At 39.4% G+C, this 25,594-nt stretch overlaps 1 protein-coding gene and 1 pseudogene across 1 annotated transcript; both read left to right on the forward strand.

The window, feature by feature from the left end:
• Positions 1–7,709: 7,709 nt before the first annotated feature.
• On the forward strand, positions 7,710–8,644 carry LOC118004152 (olfactory receptor 52L1-like). The gene is given in 1 exon segment (XM_034995338.1): positions 7,710–8,644. A coding segment is annotated over 1 exon segment (867 nt). The 5' UTR covers positions 7,710–7,777.
• A 15,455-nt stretch (positions 8,645–24,099) lies between these two features.
• On the forward strand, positions 24,100–25,147 carry LOC118004173 (annotated as a pseudogene).
• The last annotated feature ends 447 nt before the right edge of the window (positions 25,148–25,594 follow it).

Genomic DNA, 25,594 nt, shown 5'->3' on the forward strand with positions numbered 1-25,594 from the left:
TATATATATATATATATATATATATATATATATATATATATATATATATAAAATGATTGGTTGAATGATCTCTGTCCCCCATCTCTACTAAATGATAAATTGCATTGTATCCTTAGCATAGTACCTGGCACATGATAGGCACTCAATAAATGTTTAGTTAAATGATATAATGTATGGTGATTAACATAACAATAAAAAATTTAAAAAAATAAATGTTTAGTTAATAAATTTTTTTATTTTAATGGACTGAATCATTGCTAGCATATTTCCTCATCAGTCACATTGACTTATGCATAGTTTGGATTAAATGAATACATAAATCTCAAATTGTGACATAGGCACTCGATAACTTTTTATTGAAGAAATGAAATAAGTTGTCACAGAACTAGCATTGCAGTCATAATCACTATTAAACTACTATCTTTACGGCTATCATTGTGATGAACACTATCTCAACTTTCAAATGTAATGCATTTTTTTAAATTATTATGTTAATCACCATACATTACATCATTAGTTTTTAATGTAGTGATCCATGATTCATTGTTGGCATATAACACCCAGTGCTCCATTCAATACCTGCCCTCTTTAATACCCATGACCAGGCTAACCCATTCCCCCACCCCCTCCCCTCTAGAACCCTCAGTTTGTTTCTCAGAGTCCATAGTCTCTCATGGTTCGTCTCCCCCTCCGAGTCCCTCCCTTCATTCTTCTCCTCCTGCTATCTTCTTCTTCTTTTTTTAATATATAATGTATTATTTGTTTCAGAGGTACAGGTCTGTGATTCATCAGTCTTAGACAATTCACAGCACTCACCATAGCACATACCCTCCCCAATGTCTATCACCCAGCCACCCCATCCCTCCCACCCCCCCACCACTCCAGCAACCCTCAGTTTGTTTCCTGAGATTAAGAATTCCTCATATCAGTGAGGTCATATGATACATGTCTTTCTCTGATTGACTTATTTCGCTCAGCATAATACCCTCCAGTTCCATCCACGTCATTGCAAATGGCAAGATTTCATTCCCTTTGATGGCTGCATAATATTCATTATATATATGTACCACATCTTCTTTATCCATTCATCTGCTGATGGACATCTTGGCTCTTTCCATAGTTTGGCTATTGTGGACATTGCTGCTATAAACATTGGGGTGCATGTACCCCTTCGGATTACTACATTTGTATCTTTGGGGTAAATACCCAGTAGTGCAATTGATGGATCCTATGGTAGCTCTATTTTCAACTTTTTGAGGAACCTCCATACTGTTTTCCATAGTGGCTGCACCAGCTTGCATTCCCACCAACAGTGTAGGAGGGTTCCCCTTTCTCCGCATCCCCACCAACATCTGTCATTTCCTGACTTGTTAATTTTAGCCATTCTGACTAGTGTGAGGTGATATCTCACTGAGGTTTTGATTTGGATTTCCCTGATGCCAAGCAGTGTTGAGCACTTTTTCATGTGTCTGTTGGCCATTTGGATGTCTTCTTTGGAAAAATGTCTGTTCATGTCTTCTGCCCATTTCTTCATTGGATCATGTGTTCTTTGGGTGTTGAGTTTAAGAAGTTCTTTATAGATTTTGGATAGTAGCCCTTTATCTGATATGTCATTTGCAAATATCTTCTCCCATTCTGTCGGTTGTCTTTTGGTTTTGTTGACTGTTTCTTTTGCTGTGCAAAAGCTTTTTATCTTGGTGAAGTCCCAATAGTTCATTTTTGCCCTTGCTTCCCTTGCCTTTGGCGATGTTTCTAGGAAGAAGTTGCTGTGGCTGAGGTCGAAGAGGTCACTGCCTGTGTTCTCCTTTAGGATTTTGATGGACTCCTGTCTCACATTGAAGTCTTCAACCATTTTGAGTCTATTTTTGTGTGTGGTGTAAGGAAATGGTCCAGTTTCATTCTTCTGCATGTGGCTATCCAATTTTCCCAACACCATTTGTTGAAAAGACTGTCTTTTTTCCATTGGACATTCTTTCCTGCTTTGTCAAAGACTAGTTGACCATAGAGTTGAGGGTCCATTTCTGGGCTCTCTATTCTGTTCCATTGATCTATGTGCCTGTTTTTGTGCCAGTACCATACTGTCTTGATGATGACAGCTTTGTAATAGAGCTTGAACTCTGGAATTGTGATGCCGCCAGCTTTGCTTTTCAACATTCCTCTGGCTATTCAGGGTCTTTTCTGGTTCCATACAAATTTGAGGATTATTTGTTCCATTTCTTTGAAAAAAGTGGATGGTATTTTGATAGGGATTGCATTGAATATGTAGATTGCTCTAGGTAGCATTGACATCTTCACAATATTTGTTCTTCCAATCCATGAGCTTGGAACATTTTTCCATTTCTTTGTGTCTTCCTCAATTTCTTTCATGAGTATTTTATAGTTTTCTGGGTACAGACTCTTTGCCTCTCTGGTTAGATTTATTCCTAGTTATCTTATGGTTTGGGGCGCAATTATAAATGGGATTGACTCCTTAATTTCTCTTTCTTCTATCTTGTTTTTGGTGTATAGGAATGCCACTGATTTCTGTGCACTGATATTATATCCTGCCACTTTACTGAATTTCTGTGTGAGTTCTAGCAGTTTGGGGTGGAGTCTTTGGGTTTTCCACATAAAGTATCATATCATCTGCAAAGAGTGAGAGTTTGACTTCTTCTTTGCCGATTTGGATGCCTTTTATTTCTTTTTGTTGTCTGATTGCTGTGGCTAGGACTTCTAATACTATGTTGAATAGCAGTGGTGATAGTGGACATCCCTGCCGCATTCCTGACCTTAGGGAGAAAGCTCTCAGTTTTTTCCCATTGAGAATGATATTTGCTGTGGGTTTTTCATAGATGGCTTTTATGATATTGAGGTATGTACCCTCTATGCCTATACTCTGAAGAGTTTTGATCAAGAAAGGATGCTGTACTTTGTCAAATGCTTTTTCTGCATCTATTGAGAGGATCATATGGTTCTTGTTCTTTCTTTTATTAATGGATTGTATCACATTGATTAATTTGCGGATGTTGAACCAACCTTGCAGCCCAGGGATAAATCCCACTTGGTCATGGTGAATAATCCTTTTAATGGACTGTTGGATCCTATTGGCTAGTATTTTGGTGAGAATTTTTGCATCCATGTTCATCAGGGATATTGGTCTGTAATTCTCCTTTTTGATGGGGTCTTTGTCTGGTTTGGGGATCAAGGTAATGTTGGCCTCCTAAAATGAGTTTGGAAGTTTTCCTTCCATTTCTATTTTTTGGAACAGTTTCAGAAGAATAGATATTAATTCTTCTTGAAATGTTTGGTAGAATTCCCCTGGGAAGCCATCTGGCCCTGGGCTCTTGTTTGTTGGGAGATTTTTGATGACTGATTCAATTTCCTTAGTGGTTATAGGGTGTTCAGGTTTCCTATTTCTTCCTGGTTCAGTTTTGGTAGTTGATACATCTCTAGGAATGCATCAATTTCTCCCAGGTTATCTAATTTGCTGGCATATAGTCGCTCGTAATATGTTCTTATAATGGTTTATATTTCTTTGGTGTTGCTTGTGATCTCTCTTCTTTCATTCATGATTTTGTTGATTTGGGTCATTTCTCCTTTCTTTTTGATAAGTCTGGCCAGGGGTTTATCAATCTTGTTAATTCTTTCAAAGAACCAGCTCCTAGTTTCGTTGATCTGTTCTACTGTTCTTTTGGTTTCTATTTCATTGATTCTGCTCTGATCTTTATTATTTCTCTTCTCCTGCTGGGCTTAGGCTTTATTTGCTGTTCTTTCTCCAGCTCCTTTAGGTGTAGAGTTAGGTTGTGTACTTGAGACCTTTCTTGTTTCTTGAGAAAGGCTTGTATTGCTATATACTTTCCTCTTGGGACTGCCTTTGCTGCATCCCAAAGATTTTGAACAGTTGTGTTTTCATTTTCATTGGTTTCCATGTATTTCTTTAATTCTTCTTTAATTTCCTGGTTGACCCATTCATTCTTCAGTAGGATGCTCTTTAGCCTCCATGTATTTGAGTTCTTTCCGACTTTCCTCTTGTGATTGAGTTCTAGTTTCAAAGCGTTGTGGTCTGAAAATAGGCAGGGAATGATCCCAATCTTTTGGTACCCGTTGAGACCTGATTTATGACCTAGGATGTGATCTATTCTGGAGAATGTTCCATGGGCACTAGAGAAGAATGTGTATTCCGTTGCTTTGGGGTGGAATGTTCTGAATCTGTCTGTGAAGTCCATTTGGTCCAGAGTGTCATTTAAAGTCTTATTTCCTTGTTGATCTTTTGCTTAGATGATCTGTCCATTTCAGTGAGGGGGATGTTAAAGTCCCCCACTATTATTGTATTGTTGTCGATGTGTTTCTTTGCTTTTGTTATTAATTGCCTTATATAATTGGCTGCTCCCATGTTAGGGGCATAGATATTTACAATTGTTAGATCTTCTTGTTGGATAGATCCTTTAAGTAGGATATAGTGTCCTTCCTCATCTCTTATTACAGTCTTTGGTTGAAAATCGAAGTTGTCTGATATAAGGATTGCCACCCCAGCTTTCTTTTGGTGTCCATTAGCATGGTAAATGGTTTTCTACCCCCTCACTTTCAATCTGGGGGTGTCTTTGGTTCTAAAATGAGTCTCTTGCAGACAGCATATTGATGGGTTTTGTTTTTTAATCCAGTCTGTTAGCCTGTGTCTTTTGATTGGGGCATTTAGCCCATTTACATTCAGGGTAACTATTGAAAGATAGGAATTTAGTGCCATTGTATTGCCTGTAAGGTGACTGTTACCGTATATTGTCTGTGTTCCTTTCTGGTCTATGTTGCTTTTAGGCTCTCTCTTTGCTTAGAGGACCCCTTTCAAGATTTCATGTAGGGCTGGTTTTGTGTTTGCAAATTCCTTTAGTTTTTGTTTGTCCTGGAAGCTTTTTATCTCTCCTTCTATTTTCAATGACAGCCTAGCTGGATAGAGTATTCTTGGCTGCATATTTTTCTCGTTTAGTGCTCTGAATATATCCTGCCAGTCCTTCCTGGCCTGCCAGGTCTCTGTGGATAGGTCTGTTGCCAATCTAATGTTTCTACCCTTGTAGGTTACATATCTCTTCTCCCGAGCTGCTTTCAGGATTTTCTCTTTGTCTATGAGACTTGTAAGTTTTACTATTAGAGGTCTGGGTGTTGACCTATTTTTATTGATTTTGAGAGGGGTTCTCTGTGCTTCCTGGATTTTCATGCCTGTTTCTTTCCCCAAATTAGGGAAGTTCTCTGCTATAATTTGCTCCATTATACCTTCTGCCCCTCTCTCTCTTTCTTCTTCTTCTGGGATCCCAATTATTCTAATGTTGTTTCGTCTTATGGTATCGCTTATCTCTCGAATTCTGCCCTCATGATCCAGTAGTTGTTTATCTCTCTTTGTCTCAGCTTCTTTATTTTCCATCATTTCATCTTCTATATTATTGATTCTCTCTTCTGCCTCATTTATTCTAGCACTTAGCGCCCCCATTTTTGATTGCACCTCATTAATAGCCTTTTTGATTTCTACTTGGTTGGATTTTAGCTCTTTTACTCTTCCAGAAAGGGTTTCTCTAATAACTTCCATATTTTTTTCAAGCCCAGATAGTATCTTTAAAGTGATGATTCTGAACTCTAGATCTGACATCGTACTAATGTCCGTATTGAGTAGGTCCCTGGCAGTCGGTACTACCTCTTGTTCTTTTTGTTGAGGTGATTTTTTCCGTCTTGTCATTTTGTGCAGAGGAGAATAGATTAATGAGAGAACAAAATGCTAGCAGAGTAACCACGTCCCCAGAAAATATACTCTAAACAAATGAGAAAAGACCTGAAGCAGTGGGATAAGAAAGGGAAAGAGAGAAAAAGAAAAAGAAAAAAAGAAAAAGAAAAAGATAAAAACAAAAACAAACAAAACAAAACAACAACAACAACAACAAAAAAAACCCAGAATGTGATCAAATATGATCAGGCTGGTATATAGATCAGTGCCACACACTAGATTTGGGTTGTATTTTGGCCTTTTAGAAGAAAGTGCCTCCCAAAGTTTTAAAGAAAGAAAAACTTATATATGTACAAAAATAAGGGTTGATATGATGAAGGGATAGAATATGACTGTAAAAATGGAAATTATAAAAAATTTTATAAAAGGAACTGATAAGAAGTTGTTTGAAAAAAGAAAGAAGAGGATTTAAAAAAAGAAAAAAGAAAAAGAAAAAAAAAGGGAGAGGATGTGATCAGGCAGGGGAATAGAAAACACCTTATACTAGAGATTTAGGGGATATTTTAATCTGTTAGAAGAAACTATCTCAGAATTTTAAAGAGAGAACAACTTTTATATATAAGCCAAAAATATGGGTAACTACTATGAAGGGATAGAATATGACTCTAAAAATGAAAAATAAAAATGTTTTTTTTTTTTAAAAAAAGGGATTGATAAGATGTTGGTTGAAAAAGGGAAAAAGAAAAATTCAAAAAGAAATAAAAAGACAAAAAGACAGTTAAAAAAAATTAACTTTAAAAGACTAAAGAATCATGGTAAAAAAGCCATGAATTCTATGTGCAGTAGTCCCCTGGCGCTGGAGTTCTGCCGTTCTCATTGATCGGTAAACTTGGTCTTGGCTGGCTGTTCTCGCTGATCTTCTGGGGAGGGGCCTGTTGCCGTGGTTCCCAAATGTCTCTGCCGGAGGGGGAATTGCCCCGCCCTTGCCCCCTCCCGGCCAAGTAATCTGCTCGGGTTTGCTCTCCCGGGCCTTTGTTCCCTGTGAGCTTTCCGTACAGCTTTGGAGGCGGAGAGTGAGAATGGCGGCCTCCTAATCTCTGCCCCGGAAGAGCCAAGAACTCGGGGCCCCGCTCCTCAGTGAGTCCACAGAGAAAAGCCGTCAGTCACTCCCGTCTCCCCGGTCTCCGGCCGCACTCCGTGCTCGCCCGGCCTGCGACCGCGCGTTTCTATCTCTGGCGCCCGACCCCGGGTGGAGTCTCCAAACCCAGCAGATCCCTGCGGTGCACTCCCGCGTGGCTCCTCCCGGGGGAGGAAGGTGAGTCTCCCCGGATCTGCCGCTTGTTGGGTCCCTGCTGGAGGAGCAGTCGCCCCACTGGGCCGCGGATCACGGTTTATGGCCACCCCGAGCTGAGAGCCCGCGCCTGGGCTCCGCCTCTGCAGCAGGCTTCCCTGCTCCGATACCTGGGAGCTCGGCCACACTCAGGCACCCCCGGTCTTTCTGTGACCCCGAGGGTCCTGAGACCACACTGTCCCACGAGGGTTCCACCCCCATTTAGCCACCAGAGTGACATCCCTCAGCGGAGCCGACTTTTAAAAGTTCCGATTTTGTGCTCCGCGGCTCTATCACTTGCCAGAAGCGGCCGACGGAGGCCCCTCCCCCGTCGTCTATCCTCCCAAATATCGCCGCGGATTCACTTCTCCGCACGTCCTACCTTCCAGAAGGTGGTCGGTTTTCTGATGAGAGAGTTGTTGCCATTCTTTTCTTCGATCTCCTGTTGAGTTTGTAGGTGTTCAGAATGGTTTGATCCCTATCCAGATGAATTCCTGAGAGGAGACGAAATCCAGGTCTCCTACTCCTCCGCCATCTTGCTCCGCCCCTCCAGCATGTTTACTCTTATCTGTAAATGAAACTAGACCTATTGCAATTCAGACATGTGGCTGTCTCACCTTAAAGACATTATCTCAAGAAAAGGGGCTTCTCTTCTTTGTGTCTCACTTTATTTGCTTGTTTTTCACTTTCAGCTTCTTTCTTCTCATGAAGATGGTAGCCAGATCTAGACACTGGGATAACCCACCAAGAATGGAGAGATCATGATTTTGGTTTCTTTTCTCTCTTTGGTCCTTTATCTCCTTGCTGTAATGGGCAATGTCAGCATCATCTTCATCATCTGGACTGACCCATCCTTGCACCAGCCTATATACCTCTTTCTGGCCATGCTATCTGGCATTGACCTGGTGCTGGCCTCCTCCACTGCACCTAAAACCCTTGCAGTGCTCCTGGTTCATGCCCATGAGATTGGGTACACTGTCTGCCTGATCCAGATGTTCTTCATCCATGCTTTCTCTTCCATGGAGTCAGGTGTACTTGTGGCCATGGCTCTGGATTGCTATGGAGCCATTTGTCACCCTCTGCACCATTCTACCATCTTGCATCCAGGGATCATAGGGCGCATTGGGCTGGCAGTGCTGGTATGGGGGTTGGTCCTTCTCCTCCCCTTCCCTATCCTGTTGCAGAGACTCATCTTCTGCCAGGCCACCATCATAGGCCATGCCTATTGTGAACATATGGCTGTGGTAAAACTTGCCAGCTCAGAAACCACAGTGAACTGAGCTTATGGGTTGGTAGTGGCCCTGCTTGTGGTTGGGCTAGATGTTGTGGCCATTGGTATTTCCTATGCCCTCATCCTCCAGACTGTGTTGAAGGTACCAGGTGGTGAGGCCCAACTTAAGGCCTTTAGCACATGTGGGTCTCATATTTGTGTCATCTTGATCTTCTATGTTCCTGGAATATTCTCCTTCCTCACTCATCGCTTTGGCCACCATGTATCCCATCATGTTCATGTTCTTCTGGCCACCCTCTACCTCCTTGTGCCACCTGCACTCAGTCCTCTTGTCTATGGGATGAAGACCCGGCAGATCCGCCAGTGAGTACTTAGGGTTGTCTCCCTAAAAGAATAGATCTGAACACATCCCAGTTATTTTCTTCTGAGGCACCTGCCAAATGTACTGCCAGGAGGCCCAGGCTAGTCTAGGCTATGTGGATAGAGACCATTCCACAGTGAGGAGTTCTTCCAGTCCTGCTAGTCTCATGGCAAAAAATATACCTGGGAAATTGGCTTCATCAGTAAATGGGTTACTTAGATAGCAGGATTTGTGATTATTTTTACCATCCTTTTTTTGCTCTTGATCCCAGTATTTCTCTACTCCTTGTGATATGGGACTTGGAGATAAGATCAATAGATGATACCTCTGGATATGCCATTTTTTCCTGCCTTCACCCAATGACTGTGGATCATCATCTAGTAAAGGAGTGGGAAGTCCCAACCTTTGCATGGTTTTAGTTTTAGAGTGTCTTCAAACCTTTAAAATTCCATGAGCTCTAGGTCTCTGGGTTCCCTTGTAGTAAGAGAGTGTCTCTCAAAGCATTTGAGATGTCCACTATGTGAGAAAACACCTTTTATTACAATATGGATGTTACTCATTTATTTAAAATAGACCTAAGTGGGGCAGGTAATGTAATAGGCTCTAGGAATAATATGTTATGATTCTTATTTTCAAAATATAAATTCATATGTATATAGTGAATTTCTTTTTTAAAAAGGTCTATTTGGATTTTGGATTTATTATATTTTAATTTATTTATGTGTTTTGCTTAGGATAAAGAGGGAATAAGACCCAGTATTGAACATATGTATATTTTTAAGTATTAACTAACAAAACAAAAGTAACCATGTAATTGTTATGATCTAATAAGCATAATATTTGCTAGTCTGGTGTTGGTAAATTTTTATTGAATTTATAAATTATTATTACATTTATTAATAAATATAGAACTAGTTATGCCACTTGAAAAAAGAATTTCTCTTTCTGAAATGTGGATATGGAGAGTGATGTCAATTAGATCCTCCCCATTTCTAGTAACATGAACTGGGTAAAGCTTATAAGAGGATTGTCACAATTGGTATATTGCATCCTGTTTGTTGGATGTTGCCCTAAAATCCTAAAAAGTAGTACATTTTGTTCAGCCCTAGAAGAAGAAAGTCACTGTTGCCTTGTGGTAGGGTGCTCTGGTGTTGAGAGGGTCCTAACCATTCAATAGTGGTTAAAAGAGGAGAATGGATGGGTTAGTGTTCCAGTTTCTTCTTTCTTGGTAAATTTTTCTCCTAATAAATAATTTTCAGGTACAGAGTCAGTACGAAGTCTTCAGTTTGGTTGGCACACATGGGTGAATTAGGGAGGAGTCATGTGAGCTCCTATTGCAGGAGCAATTACACATTCTCATCACCTTGGTTGTAGGCCTAGGACTTGAACTCTGGTGAGTTGTCTTGGGGAAGCCCAGGATGTGGTGTATGTTGTATCACATCCATGGGAAAACTGTCTTGGCCCTAGAGCTACTTAGTTTAGGTAGGTTATTCAAAGTACGTTTTGTTCTCTCCTCGCATTTATACCACTTGCTGATGCTTGGGATGTGGGTATGATGGTGGGATCTGAAGAGCTTCCTTGGATCACAAGATGGAAATGTGTGCTGAAGCTGGCAGAGCAACACTGTAGAAGAGCCTGTGTCCCTGAAGCCGTCTGGGCCACCAATCCTGACTTAAACCTGGGACAGAAGCTTGTATCTGGTTTAAGCCACTATGTTTTGGGGGAATCTTTTTGCAGGTGACTAACCTATAGCCTAAGGAGTAGATGTTTTTCATCTCAGATCATCTAGGTGGGATATGTCTTCTGCCTGAAGGTTGTCTTTTAGAATTTCCTTTTGAAAGGTTTTCAGTTCTTGCTTGTCTAAAAATCTGTTTATTTTACTCTCATTCAAATTTACTATCAGAAAATGTTTGTCATTTTCTTATTGTTTTATTTTCTACTGTGACTATAGTTATCCCATATATCCTGTTTCATTCCTAGCAGCGTTTATTTGTGCCTTCCCTGATTTCCTTGCTTATCGATGTTAAACATTTATCAATAGTATGAAAATATTTAAATGTTTAAACTTATATCCATTTAACTTAATGTTAGCACTGGCTTTTTAGCTTTAACTTTTCTTGTCACATTTTGCACAGAGAGGACTGTATGACCCAGCTGCTCTGGCAATACAAGAACAATTCCCTCATCAATTCACTAAAGGATTCCTTTCAATTTCTGTTATCAGTTCTTATGATTCTAAACTTGGATTATTTCCTGAATCTCTTAATAAGAACATTTCTCACATCTGCATCAAGCTTTAACTTTCCCCAGTCCTTTCCCTGACTTATAGTTCTACCCTCCACACATACATACCTACATCAGTTTATAGATTTCCTCATTCTGGTTTTTCTATAAAGCCAATGCAGTCAATTTATAAATTCCAGAAGTATTTGAAAGTATACGACCCAATTCTAGAACATTTCCCCATATTCTAGAAATTTTATTGAATTATTATTTTTATAACTCTTTAGTCATTAGATTTCAAACTATATTACAAAGCTAATAGTTTTGTAATAGTGATAATAATAGTTATGATAGTAATCAAAACAGTATGGTATTAGCATAAAAGCTGACACACAGATCAGTGGACCCAAATAGAGTCCCCAGAAATACACTCATGCATATATGGATAATTTAATTAGGACAAAGCAACAACAAATATGCAGTGGGAGAAGGATTATCTCCTCAATATATAGTGTTGGGAAAACTGGATATCCATATGCAGAAGAATGAAATTGGACCTAATCTTACACCATACACAATAATCAACTCAAAATGGATTAAAGACATGAATGTAAGACCTGAAACCATAAACTTCTTCAAAGGAGACATAGGAGGTAAACTTTTTGACATTTGTCTTCTTAATGATTTTTTTGGATTTGATATCATAAGAAAACACATCAAAGACCAAAATAAACAAGTGGTAGAACATTAAACTATGAAGCTTCTGCATAGCACGGAAACCATCAACAAAGTGAAAGAGCAAGTATGGAACTGGAGAAAATATTTGCACACCATATATCTGAAAAGGGATTAATATCCAAATTATATGAAGTTCTTGCACAAGTTAATAGCATAAAACCAAACAGTCCAATTAAAAACGGACAGAGGAACTGAACATTTTTCCATAAAAGATGTACAAATGGCCAACAGGTGCATGAAAAGGTGTTCAACATCACTGATCATCAGGGAAATGCAAATCAAAACCACAATGAGGTATCACTTATCTGTTAGAATGGCTATCCTCAAGAAGACAAGAGATAACAAGTGATGGTGAGAATGTGGAGAAAAGGAAACTTCAAAAAAAAAGATTTTATTTATTTATTTGTCAGAGAGAGAGAGAGAGCACAAGCAGGGGGAGCAGCAAAAGGAGAGGGAGAAACAGGCTTCCTGCTGAGCAAGGAGCCTGATGCAGGACTTGATCCCAGAACTCTTGGATCATGACCTGAGCTGAAGACAGATGCTTAACCAACTGAGCCACCCAGGTGGCCCAGAAAAGGAAACTCTTGTGGACTCTTAATGGGAATTGGTAAATTGGTTAATGGCTATTGTAAATTGGTGCAGCGACTATGGAAAGCACCATAGAGGTTCCTCAAACCTGTAAAAGTAGAACTACCATATGATTCAGCAATCCCACTTCTAGGAATATATCCAAAGGAAGTGAAATCCATATCTCAAAGAGATATCTGCATCCCTAGGTTCATTGCAGCATAATTTACAATAGCAAGACATGGAAATAGCCTAAGTGTTCCTCAACAGATGAATGAATAACAGATGAATGAATAACAAACTGTGGTATATATATATATAGTGTGTGTGTGTGTGTATATGTAGTATATATGTTATATATTTATACATATATATGGAATATATACATATATTCCACAATACCACACACACACACACACACACACACACTAGAATATTATTCATCCATAAAAAAGGAAATCCAGTCATTTGCAACAACATGGATGGACCTTGAGAGCATTATAGCTAAGTGAAGTAAGTCAGAGAAAGATAAGTAGTATATGTAAAATCTTTTTTTTTTTTAAAGATTCATTTATTTATTTGAGAGAGCGAGAATGAGAGAGAGTACATGAGAGGGGGGAGGGTCAGAGGGAGAAGCAGGCTCCTCGCCAAGCAGGGAGCCCGATGTGGGACTCGATCCCGGGACTCCAGGATCATGACCTGAGCCGAAGGCAGTTGCTCAACCAACTGAGCCACCCAGGCGCCCCGTATATGTAAAATCTTAAAACAAAAACAAACTCATGGAAACAGAGAACAAATTGGTGGTTTCAATAGGCAGGATATGGGAGTGGGATGGGAGAAATGGGTGAAGGTGGTGAAAGGTACAAACTTCCAGTTATAAGCTAAATAACTTTTGAAGATGTAAAAAAAAAAGGTAACTTTGAGAGAGAGAAGTAAATCATGTTGCCAGTCCAGCATCTTGAATCAAAACTATTATAACTATAGCTAAATTTTGTGATTTTACTTTGTTGTATATATCCCATGCTAGACTAGAATCCAAGAAGGCAGGAGTCTTATATATTTCATTTACTTCTCAATGCCAAGCGTCTGACTTACTCCTCAGCACAACAAACATCCTCAATAATTATTTGTGATACTAGATTCAGTTAATACACAAACTTGATATAGTGAGTGCTCTCTTTTTCTTTTTATTAAATTTTAATGTGATTTTCTGTTTAGGACTAGTGGAACAGATTTTCCATCCAAGATTAGCTGCTCCTCACCTGAGAGAGACAGGGTGCCTCCCTGAGAGTAGGAAGCTCAGGAGTGCTGTTGGAGATCGAAAGTGCAGATTTCTCACTGTTTATCCCCTCTGCATTCATAGCAGTAGAGAATGCCCACAAGGAATTAAAGAGGGAGTAGAGTGAAAATAGAACCTAGGAAATTGCATATGCATGGCTCTCTGGTAAGTCGTGATTGGAAAATGAAGGTGGGATCTGAAGACAAAGAGGAGGCCATCAATTTAATTCCCTTAATTTTAGGTCTTAAAACCACAACCCACTCCCTTTCTGTGCCCAGATATGGTGAGATTTTGTTTGAAAATTTGGTTACAATACAAATACTCAGTAATTTGTAAGGAGAATTTGGAGCTATAGCAGAATGTAAAACAGTAGGGAGGTTCCTCAAAAAGTTTAAAATAGAACTACCCTATGACCCAGCAATTGCACTACTAGGTATTTACACACAGGATACTGATTTGAAGGGGCATATGCACCCTGATGTTTATAGCAGCATTATCAAAAGTAGCCAAATTATGGAAGGAGCTCAAATGTCCATTGACTGATTAATGGATAAAGAAGATGTGGTATATATATAATCAAATATTACTCAGCCATCAAAAAAATGAAATTTTGGCATTTGCAATGACATGAATGTATGCTAAGTGAAATAAGTCAGAGAATGACAAATACCATATGATTTCACTCATATGTGGAATTTAAGAAAAACACAGGTGAATATGGAGGAGGGGGAAAAAGGGAGTGAGGCAAACCATAAGAGACTCTTAACTAAGGAGAAAAAACAGGGTTGATGGAGGGGAGGTGGGTGGGGGATGGGCTAGGTGGGTGATGGGTATTAAGGAGGGCACTTATTGTCATGAGCACTAGGTGTTATATATAAGTGATGAATCACTAAATTCTACTTCTGAAACCAATATTACCCTATATGTTAGCTAACTAGAATTTCGATAAAAATTTGAAAAAAAAATGCAAAAAGAATGGTTGTTTTTCAGATTTATTTCTGTGAAATTGATCATAGGCTCTTATCCAGGTGAGTTTATGATACTTAGATACAAAGCAAAATAGAGTCCACTACTATACTTACAGATCCTCCAGACAGGCAGTGAAACAGAGAGAACATATTTCCTACGTTTGAGATGCATTAACCCCACCAGTGCTCCCAACCATCTCTGCTCAATTGTATTAGTGATCCTTCTTCCTGTATGGAAAAACAAACAAGGGAGAGGAGAGGGGGAAAGATAGAGCTGAAGTTTCACTACTATTATTTCCCTCTTGTGGTGAGAGGAGCAAAAGCCTTCCTCTATGGAAGTGGAGTAGAAGAAGTAAAGTTCTTCCCTAATAGGCTGCAGATGGCTCCTTTCACATTCTTTGGGTAAGACTGATAATGTTACATGGGGGTTGGAAAATGTGGGGAGGTGGAGGACACTCTTTTTGTGTTGGGTCATAAATTATGTCTTAATAAATTTTGAGAGAATAAAAACTTAAGAGTATATTCTCTAACCAACATAATTATATTGGAAACCAGTAAAAATAGGGTGTCATGAAAAGCTCCAAACACTTGGAAATTAAATAACACACATCTAAATAACTTATGGCTTAGATAAGAAATTACAGAGAATGTAAGAAAATATTTCAAACTAATTGATAATGACATATAGTAAAAGTGGTGGAATGCAAGTAAAGAGAAATTAGAGGAAAAATTATACTTTTAAATGCTTATATTAGAAATATTTAGTATAAATTTTCTAAGTTGACAAGAATTCAGAAAAAGAAAAATAAATTAAGCCTAAGGTAAATAAAAGTAAGGAATTAATTAAGATAAAAGTAGGATCAATAAAATAGAGAATAAAGAAAATCAAGAAATCTTAAAGTCGATTATTTGGAAAGATCAATAAAATCAACAAAGACCTAATAACACTTACCAAGGACAAACAGAAAATGGGATGATATCATCAAGATGGTAACAGAAGTTGCCCGACGTTAGTCCCCTTCACAAGAAGACCAATTAGCAGCTATCCATAGATAAGACATTACTGTGAAAATCCCATAACCACGGAGGGAGGCTGTAGCATCCTCCTGGACCACAGAGACCCAGAAAAACTGCATTAGAAGAGTAAGAGGAGAGGTTTCACTTTGCCTGCTTTGCCCCTCTCCCAGGACAGCACAGCACTGCACTGAAAGGTCCTATCCAGTTTCTCCAGTGAGAAAGGAGAGCCTCGTATGGACATCCAGCCCCACCAACATTGCAGGGTGCTTTCTGGGAGGCCTACTCAGGTCTTGCCTCATAGGGATCATGAGTTAATCTGCATGGCTTGAGCACTGGGAATGATATAGGGATGGAAAACAGGGCTAGGGCTTTATTACCACAACCAGTGCTCAAATGCTGGAGAACAGCCTTCCTGCTGTAGTAGAACCTGAGTTCTTAGCCTGTGGTTCACCCCATCTGTGGAGCTGAGCTCATGGATCTATCTGGCCAGTGAGCTCAGTTGGCAGTTCTGCCTGATTTGAGTCCCCAGCCAATAGGCATTACCAGCCTTGGAGTCTATTCTATGATGCCATCCAGGCAGGGAAACAAATTCACAGCCCCACTCACTGTTGAGCATAGTCTCTGGTTGTGCTTGACCAGGAAGCCTTGTCCTGGTCAAACGATAAAAAATGATTTTCAAAAAATGATAAAATAATAAAGTGAGAAAAAAATGATAAGAAACACTCCACCCTAAACAAACTGAAAACCAGCAACCCTGTGCAACTGTTGAGCATAGCCTCTAGCCTGCATAACCTAACAGTGACCCTGGATCTTGTCTAACCTTGGAGCCTAGCCTACATCTCAGTCAGCCTAAGTTCTGGCCTGATTGTTGAACACAGTCCGTGGCCTTGCCTATGCAGAGAGCCCAGCCAGTAACCCTGCCTAATCAAAGAACATATAGCCTGTGGACCTACTCAACCAGGAAGCCTGGACAGTGGCTCCACCTGACCACAATAGCAAGCCTTTTGCCACTGTTGCTACCAGCTGTCCTGTTCAATACCCCAAGCTGAGCTGAATAACAGACCTGTAGAGTATGGAAAGGAGACTGCTTACTCCAATGCACAGATAGCAATGCAAGGATACGAGGGTACCAAAGACTCAGGTAAACACAACACCACCAAAGGAATCTAATAAAACTACAATAAGAAAATGGTGATGTAGGGATTGTCTTACAAGGAATTCAGAATAATCCTTTTAAAGAAGTTCAGTGAACTACAAGAACACATAGACATACAACCAAATAAAACTAGGTTAACAATGCATGAACAAAATGAGAATATTAGCAAAGAAATATTAGCAAACAAATGATTAAAAAAAAACTAAACAGAGTCTTTTCTTCACTTTTCTTCCTTTTTCTTCTTGTTTGGTAAAGGAGGAAAAAAACCACAAAATGAATCTGACTGGTTTTACCTTAATTTCTCATCACAAACCCCCAAGACATATTTGACAATGTCTGTGACTGAATAATCACTCACTCAGAAAAGTTGTTCTTCCTTTCTTTTTTTTTTTTTTGCCTTTCACTTTTTTTTTTATTATTATGTTCAATTAGCCAACATAGTTGGCTAACAAAAACATTAGTTTTTGATGTAGTGTTCAGTGATTCATTAGTTGCATGGAACACCCAGTGCTCATCACAACACAGCCCTCCTTAATACCTATCACCCGGTTACCCCGTCCCCCCACCCGCCTCCCTTTTATAACCCTCAGTTTGTTTCCTGGAGTCCAGAGTCACTCATGGTTTGTCTCCCTTTCTGATTTCTTCCCATTCAGTGTTCCCTCCCTTCCCCTATGGTCCTCTGCACTATTCCTTATATTCCACATATGAGTACAACCATATGATAATTGGCTTTCTCTGTCTGACTTATTTCACTTAGCATAATACCCTCCAGTTACATCCATGTTGATGCAAATGGTAAGTACTCAACCTTTCTGATGAATGAGTAATATTTCATTGTATATATGAACCACATCTTTATCCATTCATCTGTTGAAGGGCATCTCAGCTCTTTCCACAGTTTGGCTATTGTGGACATTGCTGCTATGAACATTGGGGTGCATGTGCCCCTTCTTTTCCCTACATCTGTATCTTTGGGTTGAATACTTAGTAGTGCAATTGCTGGGTCATAGGGAAGCACTTTTTTTTTTTAAATATTTTACTTATTTATTTGACAGAGAGATAATGAGAGCAGGAACACAAGCAGGGGGAGTGGGAGAGGGAGAAGCAGGCTTTCTGCCCAGCAGGGAGCCTGACGTGGGGCTCAATTCCAGGATCCTGGGATCATGACCTGAGCTAAAGGCAGATGCTTAACAACTGAGCCACCCAGGCACCCTGGGTAGCTCTATTTTTAATGTCTTGAGGAACCTCCATACTGTTTTCCAGAGTGGCTGTACCAGCTTGCATTCCTACCAACAGTGTAAGAGGTTTCCCCTTTCTCCACATCCTCACCAAAATTTGTTGTTCCCTGTCTTGTTAATTTTTGCCTTTCTAACTGGTGTAAGGTGGTACCTCATTGTGGTTTTGATTTGTATTTCCTTGGTGGCTAGTGATGTTGAACATTTTTTCATGTGTCTGTTAGCCATTTGTGTGTCTTCTTTGGAGAAATGTCTGTTCACGTGTTCTGCCCATTCTTTGACTGGATTATTTGTTCTTTGGGTGTTGAGTTTGAGAAGTTCTTTATAGATTTTGGATATCAGCCCTTTATCTGTAACGTCATTTGCAAATATCTTCTCCCATTCTGTGGGTTGCCTCTTAGTTTTGTTGACTATTTCTTTTGCTGAGCAGAAGCTTTTTATCTTGATGAAGTCCCAAAAGTTCATTTTTGGTTTTGCTTCCCTTGCCTTTAGAGACGTGTCTTGAAATAGAAACTAGAGGAACAGTAGAACAGATCAATGAAACTAGAAGCTGGTTCTTTGAAAGAATTAATAAGATCGATAAACCACTGTCCAGACATCAAAAAAAAAAAAAAAAAGAGGGGTGCCTGGGTGGCTCATTCAGTTAAGCATCTGCCTTCAGCTCAGGTCATGATGCCGGAATCCTGGGATCTAGCCCTGCATCAGGATCTCTGCTTGGTGGGGAGCCTGCTTCTCCCTCTGCTCCTCCCCTCTGCTCTCTCTCTGTCTCTGTCAAATAAATAAATATTAAAAAAAAAGAAAAGAGAAAGGACCCAAATTAATAAAATCATGAATGAAAGAGGAGAAATCATGACTAATACCAAGGAAATAGGGACAATTACTAGAAATTATTACCAGCAGCTATCTGCCAACAAACTAGGCAACCTGGAAGAAATGGATGCATTCCTGGATACTTATAAACTACTAAGACTGAAACAGGAAGAAACAGACAATCTGAACAGACCAATAACCAGAAGGAAATTGAAACAGTAATCAGAAATGTCCCAAAAAACAAGAGTCCAGGGCCAGATGGCTTCCCAGGGGAATTCTACCAAACATTTAAAGAAGGAATCATACCTATTCTACCGAAACTCTTCCAAAAAAAATAGAAATGGAAGGAAAACTTCCAAACTTGTTCTATGAGGCCAGCATTACCCTGATCCCCAAACCAAAGACCCCATCAAAAAGGAGAATTATAGACCAATATCCCTGATGATGAACATGGATGCCAAAATACTCAATAAGATCCTAGTCAACAGGATCCAACAGTACATTAAAAGGATTATTCACCATGACCAGGTGGGATTTATTCCTGGGATGCAAGGGTGGCTCAACATTTGCAAATCAATTAATGTGATAGATCACATTAACAAAAGGAGAGACAAGAACCATATGATCCTCTCAATTGATGCAGAAAAGGCATTTGACAAAATACAGCATCCTTTCCTGATTAAAATTCTTCACAGTGTAGGGATAGAGGGAACATACCTCAATATCATAAAAGCCATCTATGAAAAGCAATTGCAAATATTATTCTCAATGGGGAAAATCTGAGAGCTTTTCCCTTAAGGTCAGGAAGATGACAGGGATCCCCACTCTTATCATTTTTGTTCAACATAATACTGGATGTCCTAGCCTCAGCAATCAGACAACATAAAGAAATAAAAGGCATTCAGATTGGCAAAAAAGAAGTCAAACTCTCTCTCTTCGCAGGTGACATGATACTTTATGTGGAAAACCCAAAAGACTCACTCCAAAATTGCTAGAACTCATACAGCAATTCAGCAACATGGCAGGATACAAAATCAGTTGCATTTCTATACACTAACAATGTAACCGACAAAAGAGAAATTAAGGAATTGATTCCATTCACAATAGCCCCAAACCCATAAGATACCTAGGAATCAACCTAACCAAAGAGGTAAAGGATCTATACCCTAGAAAGTACAGAACAATAATGAAATAAATGAGGAAGACATGAAGAGATGGAAATACATTCCATGCTCATGGATTGGAAGAACAAAAATTGTTAAAATGTCTATGCTGCCCAGAGCAATCTACACATTCAGTGCCATCCCTATCAAAATACCATTGACATTTTTCACAGAGCTGGAACAAACAATCCTAAAATTTGTATGGAACCAGAAAAGACCCTGAATCACCAGGGAAATGTTGAAAAAGAATGCCTGACTTCAAGCTATATTACAAAACTGTGATCATCAAGAAAGCATGGTACTGGCACAAAAACAGACACATTGACCAATGGAACAGAATAGAGATCCCTGAAATGGACCCTCAACTCTATGGTCAACTAATCTTTGACAAAGCAAGAAAGAATATCCAGTGGAAAAAGACAGTCTCTTCAACAAATGGTGTTGGGAAAATTGGACAGCCCCATGCAGAAGAATGAAACTGGACCATTCTCTTACACCATACACAAAGATAAACTCAAAATGGATGAAAGACCTTAATGTGAGACAGGAATTAATCAAAATCCTAGAGAACATAAGCAGTAGCCTCTTTGTCATTGGCCACAGTGACTTCTTTCAAGAGAAGTTGTTCTAAATACACTGGAGAGGTAGGAAGGGGTCAGATTATGTATGACCTGGATTTCATTAATTAGGTAAAAATGTGTTGATCTTACTATATTCTAAACACTGTGTGAGACACCACATTAATGGGGAACAAAACTGACAGGGATCTGTCCACCCAGTTCATGTGTAATGTTGAGTAGTTCTGATTAAGAAAGCTAGTTTTATTTAATGAAAAATGGGAAGCTACTGATACTATAATGTAATGTGAAAACTGTAAAGGAATCTCAATAAAGGCAATGATCTTAACTACTTTATTCACTGTTTTATGCCTGTGACTATTCTAGTGCTGGCTATATGGTTGATAATAATAAGTAAATATTTATTGAATGACTGAGATTTACATAGGGTAAATTAGTTGTTCACATCCATGCAGATATCAAATAGCAGAGTTGAATTCAGGATAATATAAAAAAAACAGGTAATAGGATAGTGTCATTAAGAAATTCTGGAAAGGTTCAATATAACATTTCAGGATATTGAAAGTGGTATAATGTTTAGAAGGATGGTCTGTGGAGTCAAGCTGATAGATATAGATTTGAATTTCAAGTCAGTTTCAAATCCTGTCCTTCACATCGCAACTACTGGCACCCAATAACACCATAACATAAGGTGAGATGAAGGTTCCCAAGAGATCAGCTCATCAGCCCCAGGGTTTTAGTAACCCAAACTAGGACTGTTCCCAGATGGTGTGGAGAAGGGGGTGGAACAGTGTGAGGAATTGACTGTAGATCATAAAACCCTCTAGATTTTTTCATCAGAGTCAAGGAAGCAGCTCTTGTTCTGGTTACTGGATGCAGGCAGCTGACTCCTTAAGCAGGACTCAATATGTTGCATCACTGGTGAGTTTCAGGGCTAAGGCAAGAAAACCATGCTGTGCTGGGCCCACAACAGCTGAGTTGCCAGAATATTCAGAACATGAGGCCTTCTCTGCATTCTTATATTGGCTCTCATGATACTAGAAGTTGGCCATGGGGGTGGTACCAGATGCATGAACATTCAGAAGAGAAAGATCTAGATAGAGTCTCAGCAATTCCATATCATTGAATACAACAGATCCCATATTTTATATGGCTGGAAATTTCATGCAAGTACATGAGTGAAATACTTCTGGCCTGCCCAGAAAAGCAGTGTAGGGGTTCCAGAGAGTGGAAGTATGGTTCTGGGACAGGGACAGTGTTTTGAGTGCTAGCATGACACTGAGCACCCAGGTCCATTAGGGTCAGGGAAAAAACTGGTGAAGAAATTTGGTTATTGCCTTCCCCCAGCATGTTTGAGCAGAGTAGTATTAACAAGAGAGCAAGTCTCCTCTGGTTATTATATAGGATCCATATTCAACAGAAATGGATCTCTCTGTGATTTTCTCCCAGTGGTCCTAGTTTTTATCTCTTCTTTTTGAAAGTCAGTCATATATTTGGGAGGCATTGCTTAGGTAAAATATCTTCACTTTCCTAAATTGTTCCTCATCACGAGTTCTTAAGGATCTTTTTTATTCTGGACATCTTCTTCTAGGTGGTAAAGTTTCAAAAAATATTCCTGAAATCAAGGTGCACTGAACTGGACACTATTCTAAGCATGGTTGAACCAAAACAAAGAAGAATAGAAGAATAATTACCTTCCCTCTGATCACTGTTACTTCCTTTAGTAGAGAGTCAGTTTCTAATAATTTTTATTAACTGAATATGTCAAAACTTTGACTCATATTTATGTCCAAACTTCTATCTGGCAATATATCCAGGCATCTGACCCTTTTTCTCTGTACCTATTCCTCTGTATCTTCTCCTTTTTTATCCTTTATATTAAGTACACTCTTAGTGAAATCCAGGTAGCAGAAGGATGAACTTAATTTAGATCCATTCTTTACAGTATGAGGAAAGAATGAGGACAGGGAGCTGGATGGATAAGAGACTAGGATTTGTGAAGCATGTTCATGCATAGGGGCTACACATAAGGGGCAGGAAAAAGAATAAAGAGCCAAGGAAGGGGTCTTTCAGAGGTGGCAGAATAGGCAGGAAAAGATAGTAAGTACAGGGTGAGAAATAAAAGTAACAGTGGTTTGAACTATATTCTGTATTCTCTTCCTTTAACTCTAAGCTTTCAAATGAATTCAAATTCTTTTCTGTAGAAATCAGACTCGTGTACATTTTGATAGCTTACAGACTCTATAAATTCAACATCTCAAAATTGGATCCATCATCTCTACCTCTACAACATACATCAAATATTTTCACAGGCTGTCTTGTGAAATTCAGTCATTTAATCCAGAAGAGATGGGAGAATGTAAGAATTCCTAACCTCTCTTCTTCTATAGAACTACTCAGTCTAATCTTTGCTTATGCCATTATATTTATACCTCTAAAAGATGCTCCTTGTCTACATCTTTAGAGCCATTCTAGAGGCATTTATTTACACAGTGATTACTTCTCAAATGAACTACTGAAGCCAACTGTTGCCTCTTTTTAGAAGTCCTTTGTCTCTTCTGGTTCCTTAAGTTTGGGTGTAAAAGAAAGAGGAATAAGAGAGATTTGGTATCTTTGTTCAAAACTGAAATCATGGTCTTTACAACAAATGGGGATGTGGGATAGATATAGAAATTTATTAAGACACAAGAGACTTCAGCATTTTGAATATCCATAGGAAGGATCCATGGAGAGATTGACTACACAGGAAATGGAATGGATAATTAAAAAGTCAAAGTGTCTAAGAAGATCAGAGATGGATAGACACTATATCAGAGGTGGGGGGATTGTAACTAGGAGGATGGATAGATTTTTGAGTTGGCTAGATGCAAAGAAAAGAGCAAGGTATAGGTATTGATGAGTTTATGAGTCTATCATAGATACTGAGGAACTTGCATCTGATAGCCTCTCCTGTCTTTGTGATGCTGTTGGGGAGGTGATCTTCTAAGAGAGGAGAAGATGAATTTACCATTTAGAAAATATTTAGAAAATGTAAAAAATTGCTTGCAATGAGTGAAGGAGCAAATTAACCAGAGGTTATTATAATGGACTTGCTCATTAAGCGCTCATTTGAGGTTCGTGGTCATAAATGTTAATGAAAACAGCCTGCCTTTGAGCATAACTTTCTATAGGAACATTGAACTGTATTTGTGCAGGCTTGAATTAAGCATGTCCAGGATGAGTTGTGCTTGTAGTACAGTAAGTCAGAATGATAGAGGATTTTATGGGACTTTCTTTATATTTAATCAAGGTTTATTTTTTCTGCTTTATTATAGGGTTGGAAGTATATCATAAATTTTTTTCATCTCAAATTGACTTTGATGTGTGATAAAAACTGAGGAAAAACTAATTTACCACTAACAAATCATGTCAGCAATACATATTGAAAAGACCCACAGTTAAATATGACGTTATGACATCTTTACTATTCTATATTACTCTGTAACTAGTGAATATTTCTGACCTGTGGGATCTATAATTAATAAATTTGTTCTATCAGTATCACATGTCAGTCTCCCTTGAAAAATTTGTGTAGCTTTACAGTATGTTTTAATGAGGTAATTCTTTTCATTTTCCTTCCAAACCTTGTGGATAGTCTCTTATTTGTTTTTCCGAATTAACTTTAGAAATAATTTGCTAAGTTTCCTCCCTATTCACATATATCTTCACTGAACTTTGCCTTCATTTGGGATTGTTCTTCTCTATTCAACAGTTTTCTGGATGAGTAAGTGTTAGCATTTTGACAGTTTTGTTTTCTATTAACCTAATTCCTGTGTCTTACTGCACATAAACCCAGGTGAAATATCCTGTTTAGGATTTATCTCATGACATCGCCCAGCAACTACTCCACTGCTCCAGTCTCTGAATTCCTCCTCTTCTGCTTCCCTAACTACCAGAGTTGGCAGCACTGGCTGTCCCTGCCCCTCAGCCTCCTCTTCCTCCTGGCCATGGGGGCCAATGCCACCCTCTTGATCACCATCTGGCTGGAGGTCTCTCTGCACGAGCCCATGTACTACCTGCTCAGCCTCCTCTCTCTGTTGGACATCGTGCTCTGTCTGACCGTCATCCCCAAGGTCCTGGCCATCTTCTGGTTTGATCTCAGGTCCATCAGCTTCTCAGCCTGCTTCCTCCAGATGTTCATCATGAACAGTTTCCTCCCTATGGAGTCCTGCACATTCATGGTCATGGCCTATGACCGCTATGTGGCCATCTGCCACCCACTATGATACCCATCCATCATCACTGACCAATTTGTGGCCAAGGCTAGCATCTTCATTGTCACCCAAAATGCCATTCTCACTGCACCTATTCCTATTCTCACTGCCCGGCTCCATTATTGTGGGAAAAATGTCATTGAGAACTGCATCTGTGTCAACTTGTCCATGTCCAGGCTATCCTGTGACAATTTCACCCTTAACAGAATCTACCAATTTGTGGCTGGTTGGACTACTGGGGTCAGATTTCATCCTCATCTTCCTCTCTTACAACTTCATCCTAAGAGCTGTGCTTAGGTTCAAGGCTGAGGGGGCTGCTGTAAAAGCCCTGAGCACATGTGGTTCTCACTTCATCCTCATCTTGTTCTTCAGCACCATCCTCTGGTTGTTGTGTTGAGAAATGTGGCCAGAAAGAGGGTCCCCATGGACATCCTCATCTTGCTCAATGTCCTTCATCACCTCATACCTCCTGCCTTGAACCCTATTGTATATAGATTTCGAACCAAAGAGTTAAGGCAGGGGTGTCAGAAGTTATTGTGGAAGGGGCTTTGAATACATAGAAGGGCACCTCTATAGAAATGTCTATTACTATTTCCTTTGTTTCTATTCTGGGATTTGTTATTCCAGACAGTAAAATAATGCTTGGATAGCAAATATTTCCTACCCACTTTCTGTCCCTCTAGTGTCAGAAATTACTGTGGATCTCTTAGTACCTGACCAAAGTTCATTTGCCTATTCAGGTACCTAACCTTAGGTACCTAATTTTGTATGTAGACATTTATATTTTTAAATCATCTCATCTTCATAATAGTTCTACAGGACAGAGGTTACTGTCTCATGTTATACATTAGAAAATAAAAATTTATGGAGAGGGCGCCTGGGTGGCTCAGTTGGTTAAGCGACTGCCTTCGGCTCAGGTCATGATCCTGGAGTCCTGGGATCGAGTCCCACATCGGGCTCCCTGCTCGGCAGGGAGTTTGCTTCTCCCTCTGACCCTCC

This window comes from Mirounga leonina, unplaced genomic scaffold, assembly GCF_011800145.1.
Source record: "Mirounga leonina isolate KUSES-001 unplaced genomic scaffold, KU_Mleo_1.0 Mir_92, whole genome shotgun sequence".
NCBI classification, from domain to species: Eukaryota; Metazoa; Chordata; class Mammalia; order Carnivora; family Phocidae; genus Mirounga; species Mirounga leonina.